At 41.6% G+C, this 18,241-nt stretch overlaps 1 protein-coding gene across 26 annotated transcripts in view; it reads left to right on the forward strand.

Moving 5' to 3' along the window:
- LOC109470172 (nidogen-1-like) overlaps window positions 1–18,241 on the forward strand; it is a 54,035-nt gene that overhangs the window by 9,723 nt on the left and 26,071 nt on the right. For 20 of the 26 annotated variants that reach the window (XM_019768960.1, XM_019768967.1, XM_019768969.1 and 17 more), the window contains exons 2-22: window positions 3,176–3,457; window positions 3,734–3,874; window positions 4,536–4,615; window positions 5,559–5,791; window positions 6,820–6,966; window positions 7,899–7,922; window positions 8,752–9,000; window positions 9,287–9,487; window positions 9,678–9,902; window positions 10,185–10,328; window positions 10,499–10,624; window positions 10,871–11,020; window positions 11,628–11,768; window positions 12,087–12,299; window positions 12,659–12,739; window positions 13,360–13,539; window positions 14,277–14,477; window positions 15,030–15,152; window positions 15,543–15,677; window positions 16,784–16,915; window positions 17,108–17,260. In XM_019768960.1, coding sequence (XP_019624519.1) covers window positions 3,176–3,457; window positions 3,734–3,874; window positions 4,536–4,615; window positions 5,559–5,791; window positions 6,820–6,966; window positions 7,899–7,922; window positions 8,752–9,000; window positions 9,287–9,487; window positions 9,678–9,902; window positions 10,185–10,328; window positions 10,499–10,624; window positions 10,871–11,020; window positions 11,628–11,768; window positions 12,087–12,299; window positions 12,659–12,739; window positions 13,360–13,539; window positions 14,277–14,477; window positions 15,030–15,152; window positions 15,543–15,677; window positions 16,784–16,915; window positions 17,108–17,260 — 3,361 coding nt within the window. The remainder of the gene's footprint in view (window positions 1–3,175; window positions 3,458–3,733; window positions 3,875–4,535; window positions 4,616–5,558; window positions 5,792–6,819; window positions 6,967–7,898; window positions 7,923–8,751; window positions 9,001–9,286; window positions 9,488–9,677; window positions 9,903–10,184; window positions 10,329–10,498; window positions 10,625–10,870; window positions 11,021–11,627; window positions 11,769–12,086; window positions 12,300–12,658; window positions 12,740–13,359; window positions 13,540–14,276; window positions 14,478–15,029; window positions 15,153–15,542; window positions 15,678–16,783; window positions 16,916–17,107; window positions 17,261–18,241) is intronic. The other 6 variants (XM_019768955.1, XM_019768957.1, XM_019768956.1 and 3 more) reach the window with 6 other exon arrangements.

Below are 18,241 nucleotides of genomic sequence, written 5' to 3' on the forward strand. Positions count from 1 at the left end.
GTACTTGACATGATGACTGACTTCAAAGATGGAACTGCAAATAGCATTCAGCTAGTGACTTGGTACTTGTTGCATAAGGTCTGAAAAGTTCTTGAGGACTCCTGGTTCTGCAAGGATGCTGTCATCACCTCCTTTGTATCTGTCTTTTAATCTGTGCTGGCTTGTTTATCTTTGCTTCCAGCCCTGGTTAGGATACTTCCTGTGCCATAGTCTGGTTATCTTAGCCTGGTATCCTTCCCTTTCCAGCTTGTGTCTGCTCCCTAACAGTTACCCAATAGTCGACCACCACACCAGTGTACTCCTGGAAACGGATGGATACCAGGCTATGGCTATCTTGCCTGTTACTAGAGGAAATGGGAGAAGTTTTTGTTTGTCTTCCAGCTTCTTGAATTGAAAGTGTTTGAATATTCAAGCTCCTTGTAACAGACAGTGTGATTGTTTTATTGACGATATAAATAATTGAAGATTACTTTGTCTAAAGTCTAACTCTAAATTGGTAATTTTGTACCCAGGACAGGGGTTTTTCTAGAAAAATTTGGCATGAGGGAGCACGGCGAGGGAGGGAAGCGACCGAGGGGGGTTGGTGCGGAAGGGGGGTATCCCCCCTTCCGCCATGTGAAGCCTTTGAAAATTTGAAGTTTAAATGGGACATTTTGAGTCTACTTGAGGACGGAAATTTGAACTCTTTCATTGTATGTTTCTTTGAAAACAAACAGCATGGCAGACAGATTTACAATATATATGCTAGATATAATGCTCAATAGACATTTCCAGTAGTACTATATGTATGTAAAAACCATAGGAGAAGGATAGATAGACTCAAGGTTATTTTTTCCAATGTCTTTTCCAAATTTCTATTCATGCATTGCATATTTCCCTATGAAATACAGTATATTAAGTACAATCAACAGTACACACAATCTGCAAATCACCCTTTATATACTTTTACACAATTAGTGATCAATGTTACTAGTATCTCCAGATGACAACATTGGGTTTGCCACAAGCTCAAACCTTTCCCATGGCAAAGTTGCAATCCAAGCTGCTACAAACTCAGGTCTCATGTTTCACTTCAGAGCCTGTTCTACAGTATGCAAATGAAGGAGGAAGCTACATTTCTTTGAGCAACTTCTCAATGAACATTGTTTATTCCATTCAAACTTTTACTACAAGAGCTAAACTTTCATGTTTGTGGTAAGATTTTGAAATTTTTATGACAGTAACGTAGTTTGTAATGCTACAATACATTGTTATGTAGTGTTGTTTTTGTGTTTTTATTGGAAAAAGATGATTTTGAAAAAGACTTAGGCTTCAATCTGAAAATTGATATGAGGGCGCTAGCTTGTTACATGAGGGCGCAGCGCCCTTGTTCCCCTGTTCAGAAAAACCCCTGCAGGATGTATGCATGATTGGTACTCAGAATTACTTTATGTATCATGTAACTTAATTTTATTGCACATAACTTTAATTTATTTGATGCTCCTTATCAAAGTAGAGAAAGGTCTGAGTCTCCCAACCTCTAACTTGAACAAGTTCATAGACAGGGAAAATGCAGACTTTGATGACTAGAGTTTCTCCCAGATTATGGAAGCATGCAGAAGGCATAGTTGTGGTCTGTTCCTGTGTTAGGTATAAGCCAGCCCTTGACTTGGGGTGGTTTCACCCAGGACCTCAAGGTCACAACACTGGGGACCACTGATTAATGGGGCTCAGTTGTGATCTTTTTGTCCTTTTAAATGGGTAATTGGAGATGTTAGGTTCCCTTTGTTGTGAAAATTTCTCTGTTATTTGTTTGGGTTCAGATTCCAAAACAATGTCTCAGAGACTTTGAATAAGGGAATTTCCATAGGAAAGGTAAACAAAGCAGGCAGTGGGAATTCTTATGGGGATTGTTACCCTAAACAGTTGGACAATCTACATACATAAACAAATCTATTCAGCTCACAAATTGGACCTTTTTCTGCTGACAATGGCTGTCAAGAGGAAGAAGAAGGGAGAATTGGTTAAAAGGGCTTGTTTGTCTTGAGCTACACCTGTTCTGTCTTGTCAGGGGAAGGGTCTTCCGTGGCTTCTAGAATTTCCATCTTTACTCCTTTGACTCTTCTCAAGTTTTTTGTCCTATGTCTATCACAGCCAGGGGTGCTATCTGTTTGTAACCCTGCTGACATGCATTTCACCAGCACTGTGTGTGTTGTGTGAAGTGTTCACTCTTGTGGGGGTTTGTTTATTGGGTGCAAGGACATTATATACAGTCCTTGTTGGGTGGTAATGGTATTCACAGATAACTCTATTGTCAAGATAATTATAGTGTCTGTTACAACACAACTCCATAGCATAGGGAATTATGTCTAAGCATGGAGGTAAAAGAGAGAACTTCCTCTTTTACCTCCATGGTCTAAGTAGTTGGCAAGGAGATAATTCAATGTTGAAGTTTCCTTGCTTGACAGCAGAGGAATTTAGGAGGTTTACCTTGTAAGTTGATTCAGTACTGATAGATGTGTAAGTTAAGAAGTGTTTAGGTTGACTGGTCAGTTGTTAGACCTGTTACAGTTACCCAACAGTGTAAAGATTACAGAAATTGAAGAGTCTTGTAAATACACAACTAATCAAATGCTGTCAAAAATGTCTGACTGTGATTTTAGAACCCTTGGTTCCCAAGACAACCTACTTTATGATTATAGTCCTCATTCCATTAATAATTTTTACATTTTGTTACTTCATGTATCTTTCCTTGCTTCACTTCCTGTGTGGAATTATGTTCATCTACCCTGCAGTCAGGCATTTTGTCTACTCAGCTGTTTGGTAAATTCTGTTTTATGTATAGATTACTGATTAAGAAGCCAGATATTGCAGGAAACTGTTTTTGGCATTATGCTGTTTTTAAGACTTGGCTAAGGAAATGAAAGAAAGAGAATTTGAAGAATAAGCACATGAATAATTGCACAGGCATGTAGACATGATGCATCAATAAGGACAGTCTTTTTTTATCATCATTTTGTTGATTGATTTGAGAAAAAGATACCTTAAATCAGACTGCTGTTTTTTAGGCCTTGGCCAAAAGAACAAGGGCTTAAATTGTAGGGAAGACCTGAATTCCTTGTTGCTTTTGATTGTAAGATTAAGAAAGGTGCTTGTTCTTTTTATCTTCATGTTTTGACGAAAACATTTTTTGCAGGTGAGCACGAATGGTATCATCTCTTTTGGCAAAGCCGTGTCAGAATACATCACTGAGCGCTTCCCACTGGACGTGTCCGTCATCTCTGTCTTCTCCACCGATGTGGACACTGAAGCTGCAGGACAAGTTTTCTACCGAGAGACGACTGATCAGCGACTGTTGGGCCAGGCATCAACTGCTATCCGGGAGTACTTCCCTGACCAGTCCTCCGGCTTCACAGCAAATGCACTGTTCATCGTTACCTGGGTGGATGTTGGATACTACCCCGATGGAGATGACAAGGTATCAAACTTGTACTTACCTCAAGTGGGAGGTGCAAGACTTCACAGACGGGTTAACAGCATGATGAAGAAAGCCTTTCCTTAATATGAATAAGGAGCATTTGTTAACTCTCAAATTGTATATCTTTCATTTGGATTTAAATTTAATGTAGTTACATTTAGACACATGTTATATAAAACAGTTGTTACAGCTTTTTTAGCCATGTTCTTTAGTGGAAAGAGCAAGTGCTGTAATGTTTCAATGAACTAAAGTGTCTTCTTCTTGTTTTCTCCCCAGAGGAACACTTTCCAAGCTGTGATTGCCACTGATGGAGAGAGAGAATCATTTGTGTTCTTCCATTACGAGGCGGACGGTATCCAGTGGTGGAGAACCATCCAACGCCCAGGCAGGCGGTCTGCTGGAGAACTGCCAGCCCAGGTTTGCTTTCTTGTTTGTTCTTTTAGTTTGAATGTAGAACAATGTGTCTATGCTTTAGAAAGTGGGTCTGCGGCAGTAGAAGTAATCGTTCTGCCTCAGTTTTCATCCAGTTCCAACTACATGTACTTCAAGATTATTTAGCTGATGTCCTCAGTCAGAATAGACGGGATTCCTTTAGCCATTCTAAGTTGGGATCAGGGCATGTAACTTTTCAAGAATATTTTCCATAATCTTCAAGCTTTTGGTACCTTGTTCGCTCATGTTGTAAATCTTGAATAGCCAAACATCCAGTAAAAATTAATGTGTGACAGATATATGAAATACAAGAAATGATATATTAAAGTCAAATCAGCCATATCCTAACGATTGAATCCTAAGTTAACGTAAAAGTAAAGGAGATTTTAATGCTGGCATGGCTCCATACTGTAGTGAAGAGGTATGTGGCCTGTAGCCTGCTGGCACTATCTGCTGCTGAAAAGTCTTATCAATTTAGTACTTGCAGATGTTTGGAAGATTTCTAATTAAGAGGATGTCAGAGTTTAAGGTCTTGGCTACTCCTGGCAGCACTTGTGATTTTAACTTGTGTGTAAAAGATTTATATTAGAAGGGGAAATCGACTGATAAAAATGTTTCATCCAATTGATATTGTGATGTTTTGCAGGTTGGTTTCAATGCAGGCGATGGGGAGCGGTTCTATTTGGTTCCTGCATCCGGCACCGATGCTGTGAAGAACGTCAATGGGTAAACCACTTCATCCTTATGTGGCCTAAAAATGCCAAGGGGTCTCAGGGACATGTGTGTCTGGTTTTGCTCTTGCTTCCCAACCCTCTCTAGACATGCAATGGTTAGGTGTTGGCCTTGTACCAGACAAACACTATGTTGTTACACAGAGCCAATTTTTGCTGGATTTGGTATTTATTTTGATTTGCTGCAAGCATGATTGCCATCTATATTTAGGTGAAGACTACTGCATAGGGTGACATAGTCAGGAAATAAGTTTTAAACCCCTTATCTGTGTTTTTCATTTCACACAACAAAAATGCCCAGAGACCTCCCATATATTTTTTGTGCCGCTTTATCCCCCTATTTCAGAAGTGGCAAACATGATCTCTCCCTTCTACTTCTTCTATCAGAGAAAGTTTTCAGGATGATTGCACAGGACATGTAAGATTAAACTGTAAGGTTGGAACTGCTTCAAGTCAATATTAGCACAGAGGCCCTCAAGATGTTGTAGGTCACTGTGGGTCTGTGACATGGCGTGACCTGTGGGACTGTTCCTTCCTCTTGCAATGTCAAGTATGTTTGATAGGCCAGGACTAGTCAGTTCTTTGTTTCTCATGGTTCGGTTGGCTGGTGTTCATCAGTGTTTCTCTCTAGTAATAGTAGATCATAAGTTTGTATGTTTTATTTTGCAAGAGAATACTTTTACATAGCTCTGCATGATCTTTGACCTACTATCCTAAAAATAGGTCCAAGAACCATAAAGCTTAGGTGGCATGGTCAAATTAAGTCAAATATGCAGTTTTCGTCCAATCCTATACCTTCATTGAAAACAAAAGAGCCGCAAGTGGAACCACAGGATTTGACATTGTGTGGTTGATAATAAGGCCAAGTTGTATCCACACTTGATACCCTGAATGGGCTTACATAAGGGAACTTCCCTTACCTCCCCCTTTAACTGCAGCTGGTCCAACATGAACACAGGAGGAGCCTGGCTCTTCCAGATTGGAGCCTTTGCTGGATTCCAAAACATCATCCCTGCCCAACCCAAGCTGGAGTCTCCCATTGTGGACAGCGATCGCTCGACAAGCTTCAACAGGAACAGGGAGCCCCTTGTGGAGGTGGCACCTGCACCGGTGGACAGGACTGGTCAGTTCAACAGAGACGAAACCCCCAGCAATCAAGACCCATTCCAAGGTAATAGACTAATGGAGAATCATATCCGTCAAGTCAGGAAGATACATTTAGATAAGACAGGGTTGCCTCAAACTGTGACTTGAGATGTTGGAAGATTTCGGGTCAAAAAAGGATCATTTTTAACAGTTCCTTGTTGTGGGTGGCAACTGATAAAATTATTGTAACCTGTAGTGCATTCTGGGGAAGGCTTGATTTGTTGTTTGACAGAAATTGTATTAATTTTTCATGCCAATCAATCTGTAAATTTCAACATTGTGATGCCACCTTTTTCTAAAAAGTCCACCTGGCTTGGATTGCATGGAAGTTTCATGGTTGAAGCGAATCGTATACTCCACCTACATTGATAGGCAGTTACAAGTGCTAGCTTGCCACTCAGTATGACCTCGGTAGTGACTGAAAATGCTAATTGGATAGAGCCCAGAGCTAGTCAAGGGACTTTTGATTCCTACAGCCACTGCTCTATTGTGTAAGGTGTTTGTGTTTTGCAATGTGGATCCAGAGCAGATGGTTTCAACTACATGTCGGTGAATGATAGTTGAAGTTGGCATCTGGGCCACTGACCTAGTCCTGCAGCTGAAGTTCTGGTAGATACTAAGATAGTGGTGTTCTTTGGTTGGCTGCCAGGGGTTGCAAAGTGGATGAAAGGTCATCAGGCAGACAGACCCTGGAGACTGTCATGGCAGACGTTTTGAGTCTGACCTTGAATAGCAACCTATGGTTGTTAACGACTTGTTACTAGCTTCAAAATGCCGGTAAATACTAAAAATTTTGTAGGCTCACGTCATCTGCCCTGCCATCTGCCCTGCGTTAGCCTTGATAACAGGATATTGGGATGGACATAATGAACCACTGAAGATGTTGCAATCACGAGATTTGATAGATAACTGCTGGATGGGTTTGGAGGATGACAGGTTGATATCCCAATCCACTAACTCACACACAATATCTAATGTTGTATTGTGATTCTAAGAGAACAAATCCATCTGCTATGTTGGTATGGTATAATACCAGGCATGTATTTTGTTCAGTGACCTTTTTTAACCTGGAAGGCCAAGGTCAGTCTTCTGGCTGTGACTCCTGCCACCAGAACGCCCGCTGTTCCAGACAGGGTCCAATCAGCTGCTGTCGCTGTCAGGAGGGTTACTATGGCAACGGCATCAACTGTCTTCCTGCAGGTGAGAGATTACAGCTGTCAATATTTTGTCTGTTGTCTCTTAAAAAGTCTTTTTCAATTCTCAATTAGAGGGAATAAAAACGACCATCAGTTTGAAAACCATTGAATATTTGGTAACTTTCCTAATGGAATTCTAAGCTGCACCTTTTGGAAGAAACCTTCCATTTCATTTCAGCATGTTACTGGATATACAGCATCAAATAAAAGAACATCTTTCAGTTGTGTTTTAAATATTGTACCTGATGTCTGCCTTCTTTGAATTCCTGCATGTTACTATGTTGACCCTATCCTCCAGTGCATCCCTCATGTGCTTTGTGCACCTCTGTTCTGCTACAGGCCTGGTAACAGGCTCTTTTGCCTGCTGTTATTACTTCTTTGTTCTTAAGAATAGGAAGTAGACATGGACAGCCCAAAATGACTGCATGTTAGGCTTTATGCTATCCTGCTTTTGGTCCCCAGGTTAATTCCTTTGCCATCCTAGACAAAATATTTAGTTCTCTTCTACAGTCCTTTACCTTCTTGTGAAGTCACTATAGTGTTTTATTTGAAAATGGCAAAGAAGGATTGCACCTAGAATGGCACTGTGTGCCAGGCTGTATGCTAGTAAAAAGGAAGACTGCTTCATCAGACACAACATTTCTAGCCATCAGACAAAATAGCCTCACATTCAACCAGCTGTTCTGGCTCCTGACAAATGACAAAGAGCTAAACACACAGCTGAAAGCCAAGACAAAATCCAAACCACAGAAGGTGATGGTTAGTAACAGACATATGTGTTGACAGGGACAGGAGCATATTTATCTGAATATTTATCTGCCTGAGCAACTGCTCTCGCCCACGTGATGCCTCTTCTCTGTTCCATTGGGGGACAGGCAAGGGATGATCACTTGTTACATGATGACCCTAGAAAATTTCTCTGTCCTATGAATACAGGTGGTAGTGACAGCAATAATGTGGGTAAGTTGTCCCCAGATCATCCGAGAATCTTGCTGTAGACGTAGCTGCCATGTAGGTGTCTGCTGTTGCTAACCGTGTTAACCATGGCAACTAATGTCAACCACCTTCAACAACCTGTTTTTAACCAAAGAAATGTTCATTTCGTTGTGTAGTATCAGTAGTTATCTTGTTTTAGTAATAGTACTAGTAATCCTTTTAGTTTCAAGATTGATAGATTACAAGCTAGAAGTTTATTTGCTGTTTTCCTGACAACTTACTGTTATTTCAATATCATCTGCTCACAACTACTCACATTTTCACTTCCACAACTCCACAATAACGTTCATTATTATTTGCAGCAGCTCCATCAAAATTGAAGCACATGACATGATCCATGCCACCAGATGATATGTTTAACCACATTGAGTAACTTAACATCACACAATGGTGCATTACATACGGATGTTTTCACAGTAGAGTATTCTGATACTTACATTTATATTGTTGTAAAAAAAATGCATGTATTGTTACACATTCAGAGGAATACACCTCAAAACCTTTTAGAGTATAAAGTACTCAGCTTTTATTGCTAATGCATGCATCGCAGTTGCATGCAACACCTGAATAACTTTGTTTGTCTACTGAAGGTGCAACTGTAAATTCATTCAAGTTTGTGCCGCATAAATTTTGTTAAATGGTGAAAGTCTTAAATGGTGAAAGTTTGTGGTTGAAACAGTTGTAGCCACACAATGGAAATGCCAGTGCCTGTTTGTTGATATGATGGTGTGAAACAAATATTACAAGATTTCCAGTATGTTCTGTTGCATAACTGTTTCTGCTGATCCAATAGGAACCCCCCAAAGGGTGAATGGCAAGGTGGAGGGAACTGTGCGTCTGTCAGGAAAAGATGAGGTCGACCTCCGGGACATTGACCTCCATTCCTATGTGGTGGTAAATGACGGACGTGCCTACACGGCGATGAGCAGGATTGAGGAGAACGTTGGCTACGCCATGCAGCCTCTGTCCACCATTGGTGGCATCATCGGATGGCTGTTTGGTCTCCCCCAGGCCAATGCTGTCAACGGATACACACTGACGGGTGAGGGGTGGATTGGGCTGTTTGTGTGATGAGGAGATATCAGATTTATTTTCAGGGTACTGTTATTTGCTACACTTGGCATTTTACATATTCATTCTTTCCCCCCAGAAATCTATTTACAAAAAAGGATGTTAGGTTAGGCATATGATTAGTAACATAAATCAAGACTAGAAAGACTAAATGATAAGAAACAATCAGTAGATATCCAAAATTAGAGAGAGCAATTGACTTGTAGATATGTCAGCAGATGGAAAGAAAACAGGTTAACCTGGGTATGGTCCCTCAGGTGGAGTGTTCAAGCGCACGGCTGTGGTGACCTTCCGCCCCGGCAACCAGGTGTTCCAGGTGGAGCAGGACTTCCAGGGCGTGGATGACTTTGGTTACCTCACCATGACGACCAAGCTGAGCGGAGAGCTGCCCCCCATCGCTGCTGCTGACAAGGTCGTGGTTGGAGAATACCAAGAGATATACCAGAAAACTGCTCCCGGTAAATCAGCCTTGATGTTTTGCTCCTTTTTCTTGTCTTTCTGGTGGAGGTTAGCTGTGATACAAATGATCTTTTTCTAAAAATGATCTTTTCTCATCATATCTCTGGGTAGGGTCAAAATACACTGCAGTGTTTGTTGCAGAATGTTAGGAAGTATACTTAACTGACGCAAACAAAAACCTTGCTGCAGGTCTGATCAAGTCTATTGCCTCCCGTGGCTACACCGTTGGCAACCGCATCTATAACTACACCTGGGATCAGACTATTGAATATGATGAGGCAGGCTGCAACCTGCCAGCCGAGGGTCTGGTCACTGATTCTCTCCGTGTGGACGTGTCGCGCAACTTTGTGTTCTTCGACAACAAGGAGGAGATTGTGAGATACGCCATGACCACCAAGGTGTCCCCCATGGCAGGTTGGTAGCATTTTGTGGTTTCATACCTCCTCAAAAGCCTGAGGAAATACATGGGATGTTTTAGAAGCAGTTGTTCAAGTGTTTTAGAAGCAGTTGTTCAAGTTGGTAAAAGTCCCTCTAAAACCTGGCCGATTTGCATAATCTTTTTATGAAAAAAATTCAGCATGACAGCCATAATCACCCATGGTTTACTGTTCACCGTACTTATTTAAAAGTTTGCATATTGTTATGCGGTGCCAAAATACTAAAATTGGATCATATCTATCCTCTCACATGACCCAGGCCCTCCTGTTGCCCCTGTGCTGAACCCCTGTCAGACTGGTCAGCATGACTGCCATTCCCGTGCTCGCTGTGTGGCCCTGGAGGGGCAGCAGTACACCTGTGAGTGTGTGGGAGGCTACACCGGAGACGGGCGCAACTGTCAAGGTAAAACACCCCTCACCCTTGATTGAACTTTGATTTGATTTGATTTATTGGAAATGAAACTTTTTAGATAACTGGCTCATCAAAAACAATATTTGGTCAAGTGACACTACATTACACTTCTTGTCATTAACAACGATCTATTTTCTTCTCATTTTCGATGTTATTTTTAGATATCGATGAGTGCAATAGTGGAACACCGCCTTGTGCTCCCAATGCCAACTGTATCAACGAGATTGGAACTTTCCGGTGTGTTTGCCCTCCTGGCTATGAAGGGGATGGCTTCTCTTCCTGCACTCGTAAGTTAATACAATGTACTATTTTCATGCTATTTTCTCTAGAGTTTAGTTACAATGTCTGTAAGAGAAATTAAATGTTACAAGGGAAACAGCAGGGAAGCTTTTATGTGACATGAAAAGGGGTCCTTATCTCTGATGGGAGGTCAATGCAAATGTATGTGTGTAAATCCTGATTTGTCTAGACCTGAAACACAAGTTATAAATATTTGGAATTGAGAAAGTAACTATGAGAACTTTGTTTTCCAGCACTTTCCCCCCAGCCGTCGCAAAACCCATGCTACGATGGAACCAATGACTGTGACTCCATTGAACGTGCTCGCTGTATCCCGCTGGGTGCAGGCCGGTACAGGTGTGAGTGCAACCCAGGTTTCACTGGTGACGGCCGCACGTGTGTAGGTAGGTCATGGGTCACAGGTAAAAGGCTTGCTAAGCTTATTGCCTTATATGCTTTATGATAAGATTCTGGCCATGGCTGGAAAGGGAGGGCATGTGATCACATGTTTGTGTGTATGTTTCCTCCCTTCTTTCTGCATGTTTGTATGCTAACTGGCTCTACAGATTCTATTTTCTTAAAATGTTTAAGTATACTATTCCTGTTTCAAAGTTTTTGATTTATTTACCCTTAGGTCTTCTTTTAATTTGTTGTGAGTGTTTCATTAAAAACATACTACATGTACATTGTAATTAAAACCCTTCTTTCTACGGTAATGTGTGTCAAAACTAGTAGTGCTGCATGTAATCTGTCTGTTGCACTTGAGCTCTGCATAGATCGTGGGAAAGTTCTGTTGTGTTCACTATCTGCCTATTTTAATGTTTACCCCCTCCGATCGCATGTCCTCTCTCTCTTGCATGGCGGTAAGCTATGGCGGGTGATATGGTGGTTGGTTCATCTACCCACATTTCCAAGCATGTGACCTGATCTGGTGATGATGCTTGCAAACTGATGCTTGTTGTTGTTATTGTTGTTGTTGTTGCTCCATGTGTCAAGTTGGTTCCTCCCCAGAGTTTAAGTTTGAGCACCCGTGTGTGGAGGGGTCTCATGGTTGCGATGAGGAGACCTCCCTGTGTGTTAAGAGGGCAGGTCTGAGGTACGAGTGTAAGTGCCTGCCAGGATACAGACAGAAGGGCGACCGCTGTGTTATAGGTAAAGTCAGCACTATCTATGCTTTAGGCATTGCAAAGTCATGTAAGACTTCAATGGAAGATAGCTTTAATCCATACCCATACTCAATCTTCCTGCTTAACGCTATTGCATGTCTGATCTTTAATTTGTAAATTCTATTTTTCGACATATCGTTCCTTCTTGTCTGTATTTTGATGAAGTGAAAAAGTTTGCTCTAATGTTTAATGATCTCATTATAGTTGCTTTAGTTCTTTTCTCAGTACTAGTAGGTGCAATAGGGCATAGTCTTAGAGATAATAGTATTGTTAAAGCACTGACACTTGTCATCTCCATTTGAAGACTACCCCAACCCCTGTAACAAGACCAGCTGTGGCAGACACGCAGTCTGCGTTGGACGGTACAACCCTGACAGCAGTGAAGCATCGCTCATCTGCAAGTGCAAGCCTGGGTTTGTTGAGCTGGCCGGCAAGTGCCGCCCCAAGCAGTCTGTCGTCTGGAAGGGTGTCAACATGACAAAGAAAAACAAGAATAAGACAAGGAGATCAAAGAGAGGTTGGTGTGCCACACTTGTTACTTTACATGTACTTGGATAAAATAAAGCTGTCATTCAGATTTTTTTATTTTAGAATTCTAACCCTAAAGCATGCACACTTCAATTTGTGGACAGCACGTGTGATCTCCTATCACCAATGTTGAATTGTGATGCATGGTATGCAGAATTTAATGGAAAACTTCCTAATGTCACTTCCTTACCAGCGATGCTGCATGTCAGGTTAAGATGGTCTGCCAAATCAAAGGAGTATGCTGTTATGTAAGTGTAACTGCACAGTATGCACGCCCTGGAAATGGTAAGAAGATGTGTTGTGAAACCAAGGACTTGTTATCCCAGTAACACTGCCTGCCCTTTCCAGATGCGGGAAGAACAGACCCCCTGTTCTGCGACTGCGATGTCAGTCCCCCCTCGCGGGTGAAACGACAGCTCCGCTACACAGGTTCTTATTGACCTGGGGTAGATAGGAGGAAGTGGGCCACAACAATCTAACATCGTGGTTCCCGAATCTTTGCAGGGAAAAGTTTAATACAAATGGAAGAAATTGAGAAAATGTTGAGACCTTTTTCTGTCACACATTATTTAAATAAAAAATGGATTCCTGGAACCAAGGAGTTAGATTTGTGTAGCTTTAGTGTAGTCTTCAGCTCTTAATATGATGTGTGATGATGGTGAGAGGTCCTTTCAAATACCAGACCTCGGATAATACTTCTACTGCATGTCAAGTTCAAGATGTAACCAAGTGTTGATTATTTATTGCTGTATTCATTGATGATATAACAACATAACATAATATTTGATAACCCAGGTATCACAGCTGATTTTACAGTGTGCCACAAATACATATTTACGCACTTTGCAGGAATGGTACAAATTGTAGGTTGAGCTGATAAGGGTGGCTGCAATTGACTAGCTGGTTAATCAACTCGAAGATAACACAAGATATATCTTGACAAGGGTATTTGGGTCAGTTGGGCTACTAGATAGGACTGTTGATAAAAATAGAAATTTTGGACTTGAGATCAAGGTTTTCACAACCTGTTTTCAATTACTTGCTTTTAGATTTGATGAAGATTGACTCCATGAGCCCTGCCAGCCAGCTCCAGAATCCCTGTCTGGGGAACAGGTGTGACATGAACGCTGTTTGCATCCCCAACCCTGTACCCAGCGACTGTCCCTGTAAGCAGGACTACACCTGCATGTGTCAGCCTGGCTTCACTGGAACTGGCTACAACTGCAGATGTAAGTATTTGTTCTAGATTGTCCCACTGTGACATTCCAGTCGACAACTATCCTAATATTTTGCTCATTGATAATTCACTCTAACAGTCTTTAGTTTATTGTCTTTTAAGTCAAATGTCCAAATAGTGACAAAATGGCATCCTTTGCATCCCTGCTCAAAATGGAATGATCCTTATATGCAACTTGTAATGGTCCCTGTGTAAGTGGTAGCAACTGTGTCCAGATGGATGCATGTGGTTCCATGGGTGATTACCCAGCTAATTAGTACCAGGTAACATCCTAAGAGGATCAGTACCAGTCCACTAACACAACATGATCTATAGCTTCATTTACTAAATTACTGATAACCATTTGGCCCTTGTGGTTTTTCTGAGGACCAAGAAATTCCACTTCCTGTCGGCGTACACGATTACCCCCTACCCCTCTCTTAATTACTTCCATCCCTTCTCCCCTCTCCTCCTTCCCTATCTCCCCGCAGCCCGCAGTCCGCCATTCGTAGCCCTGCCGGTCTGTGTGCGGGCTTCGTGACGGTGGCGACTACCTAATATTGTGTGTCGTGTACATAGACAGGAAGTGAGCTTCTCTTCGGAGCTTGCGAAGAAGAGAACATGTTTGACCCACACACATGGTTACGATTAACCCCTAGTGTCAGGATAAATATTAGGTTGGGAATGGACATCCCAGTGCCTGTTCTGCTGCTGAAGTGATTCAGTTGACCAACATTACCTTCCTTTCAGCCACCCTCTGTCACAGTGGGGAGAGCATGTGTGACATCAACAGAGTTGTTCAGATGACCAAGAGTGCTTCCCTTCCAGTCAACCCCTGTCACACAGGGGATCACATGTGCGACATTAATGCATATTGCATAGCAGGAGTGGCCAATGAGTACGAGTGCAGGTGCATGCCAGGGTATTCAGGAACTGGATTCAGATGTGACGGTATGCCCGACACAATGTGTAGTGGTTGCCTCTTTCCTAGATACAGATTTGCACATTGTACTGCTGTTGTGGTTCAGCATTGCAAAAAACGTTGGTGCTGAAATTGTCATTTCAACTACATAGAGATTACAGTGATAAGTCTAAGAAGAAGTTTTTCTTCGCATCAAATTCAAGTACATATTAGACTGATTTGCTCATTTGTGCTGCAATTTGTGGTATCAGTTCTCTTTCTGATACCGTGTTTCACCAAAATACTGCCTGCTTCTAAATCAATAACAAGTGTTGAAGTATCTGTTTACTTGCATGAACAAAATAAGTATTGACATTTGTGCTAAAATAGGCTCTGTATAAAAGTTCTATGGAATGCATGAGAAGCATGTATCGAAAGTAATAATAAAACTTGTGTGTTTTATACAATTTGCAGCAATTTATTTGCATGTCTGTGCCATTTGTGTTACAAGTACGCAGCTTGCCTAAGCTTGGCTAATGCACCTGCTTCAGTCCTTCCATCTGCATACGCTGCCTTGCAACCTGCCCCTCCCTCGCTTCCAGCTGCCAGCCCCTGCACAAACCATGACTGCCACCCTGCTGCTGACTGTGTAGAGATAGACTCCTTCAACTTTATGTGTCTCTGTGGCCCTGGATATGCTGGGGACGGACGCACATGCGTGCTGTGTAAGGATTTTTGTTGCTTTCGCTTTTTACTACTTTGGACAGCTTTGATTGAAGAAATATTTATCAGGCCACTGATGATACCAGTCTGTGGTCTGTGTCTTTTTGAGAAATTACAGCTTGATCTACAGAGATTTTCATCTTACTTTGTTGTAACTTTTACTTTCAGGAGGAATGTTGAGATAGATGCCTACTGATGATACTTTTAGTTATAAACTTAAAAGAAGCTCCAATGTTGGAATGAAATATTGCTAGACACTATTTTCTCTTTGTTAATATTTTTTTCCAGGGGGAATTCTATTGAAAAGGACCATCTTTGGTGGATTGGACAGAATAATAACATGAGAACACAAATCTTAAGCATTAAAAAAAGTTCCCTCCTGTGTCCTACAGCTGTTGACATGGGGACCTCAACTGACCCCTGTGAACAGAACAGGTGCGACCCCAATGCCCAGTGCATCCCGTACCAGGACAGGTACTCCTGCAGGTGCAACCAGGGTTTCCAAGGAAACGGTCTACAGTGTACACGTGAGTACAAACTGTGCTGAAATAGTTTCAATTTACTGTCACTTTTCCTACCTTTTAGGATGTAGTCTTTTTGCTCACAGTGAAATTTGTATGATTGGGATCTTAGATTTTTTGCTTTTGAAGATGCACTTCTGTTAGTTGCATTATAAGTATTTACTTATGTTTCAAGCTTAACAAATAATAAAGAAGATAAACGATAGATAGTCTGTAGACTGAAGCTAATCTGTTACTTGTGTATGTTTGTATCAAACTTAAAAGCACTCAAGCACAGGAGCCTTGCCTCTTATAGGCAGCTTTTGTTTATCAGGCTGGCATGTTTATACATGTATGCAATACAACTGCTGCTAATTTTTGTTCCATTATTGGGGATTGCCTTGTCTTCATGACTCACCTCAGATGAGTACTGTAGGAACAAAGCTTCAGTAATGTTTCCATAACACAGTTGGAATTTTTTAATGTCTAGTTAGATATAGCCTTAAAGTTCTACCCATAGAGTCCTAGTATTTCAGTCTCTTACACAGATTAAGTTTACAGTCCTTGCTAGAATGTGTGTACTAGTATATTTAGCCTGCCTTTAGTCTTGTGGAACTCTACTCGATTCACCCTGCTGCTCCTGGACTCCATCTTCGGCCTGTTGGAAAGCAGCGAGCATTACGGTCATTCTGACGCTGGAGAATATGACAGTAATGCCCGCTGACTTCTAATGGGGCTTCTTCTCATCACTTCTGGACACGCCTCGGATCTGCTTCTTCTCACTGAAGCAGGCACACAAGTAGCTTCCCACTTTTTAGCCATCTGTAGTTCTGTTGTAGTATACACTCCTTAATAGCCTAATCTGTAGTTGCTTGCAGTTTAATGTTTCATTGCAACATGTTTTGGGCCATATGATTAACTGGTTTAGCGGGTAACTGTATTTGTGTATGGTACATATACTGTGGTCCATTTCTTCAAATGGGTTATTTTTGGGGCAAGAAATGTTTAACCTTTCTAGCTAATTGCATCCAAATTTCTACACTTTGGTAGTTTGTATTTGCAAATGTTTCATGACATAACTGATACCACAGCATATTAACATCAGTTGACTTCTTGGCTCTTTATTCTCACAGCCGAGTTGATTCAGCCTTATGATGCCTGTGCACAGAATACCTGTGATGAAAATGCTTACTGCATAGCCATTGGGTCTGCCTACACCTGCAAGTGCAAGCCTGGCTTCATCGGCGATGGGTTTGGCTGTTTTTGTAAGGAAACATCTTCTGATATATTCCAACATTTTGAAGCATATTAAGCCATTTCCTGTTGTTTCTAAGGAGGTCTTTTTTAGTGTGTATAGTAATGTTAATTTTTTAAGCCTTATCTACATGTTCATGTAGAATTTGATATGTGTGAGAAACCTTGAGAATTGTTAACTTTAACATGATTTTAACATGCAGCGGACAGAGGTACTTTGTCGAGTGAGACGAGACAGTCTGGTGTGTGCGGCTCATCGATCTGTGACGTGAATGCTGTCTGTGTGGACCGCGGGCAGGGAGTCTACACCTGCGAGTGCAAAGCTGGTTACCGTGGAGATGGCAGGACGTGCTCAGGTGAGACTTCCATCTCTTGTGTGATTGGTCGTACGTTTGGGTCTTACAATCACTGCTCCTAAATGAAATTTTATTTCAGCATTTACTGTACAAGCACTTTTTGCATATGCTTATCTTCATCAATTTATCATAAAGGCATATGGTATGATTATAGAGTGTTCTGTGGTAAGGAAATACTTTTAGATATGAAAGTCACATACTTTCATGTTTTGTTATCAGGGCTGGGTATTTGGGTACTTTTGCTGTGATGGAATGTGCTGCAGTGACATCATTGTAACCACTTCATACTGACATATACACCTAAACTGATATGCCATATGGAGAAATAGTGCATACTTATTCATGGTGGATGTGCTAAACTCTGCATGCATGCATGCTTCATTCAGCCGCTAATGCTTGTGAGCAGTCAAACCGGTGCCACGAGAGGGCCGAGTGCATCCCGCTGGGAAACAGTTATACCTGTCGCTGTCAGCTGGGGTACACCGGCGACGGTCTGACCTGCACCTGTAAGTTGTGCCATGCAGGGGGCTACACATGCCACATGCACTATAACCATGCATCTCTATATTGCACATGCTTGCTCGAGAAAAGCCATGATTAATATCTTTTGGCTCTTGATGTACGTATAGCAATATCAATTTATTGTTTTAACATTTGTTGTGACTATGGAGATATTTAATAGTTATGGGTTCACCACACCACGAAGTGGTGTGGTGAAACCATATTGCTTTTTCTGATGTTTCTTCTCCTCCTCCTTCTCCTCCTCCTCCTCCTGCCATTTTTTAAATGGATTCAGCTTCTTCATTTTAGGGCCTAAGGTCCTGAAATTTGGTATGGAGGTACAGTGGGCAAATACCCCTAGGCGTTTTTTAAATGTTTGTGATACAGGCTTTTAGAATGGTTTTATTTGAGTTTTTTGGCTGTATTATAGCTAATGTATTACTGTGTTAGTGTGCCATGTTTACCACGTCTGGGCATGAG

Source organism: Branchiostoma belcheri, unplaced genomic scaffold (genome assembly GCF_001625305.1).
Source record: "Branchiostoma belcheri isolate BF01 breed outbred unplaced genomic scaffold, Haploidv18h27 scaffold22, whole genome shotgun sequence".
Lineage (NCBI taxonomy): Eukaryota > Metazoa > Chordata > Leptocardii > Amphioxiformes > Branchiostomatidae > Branchiostoma > Branchiostoma belcheri.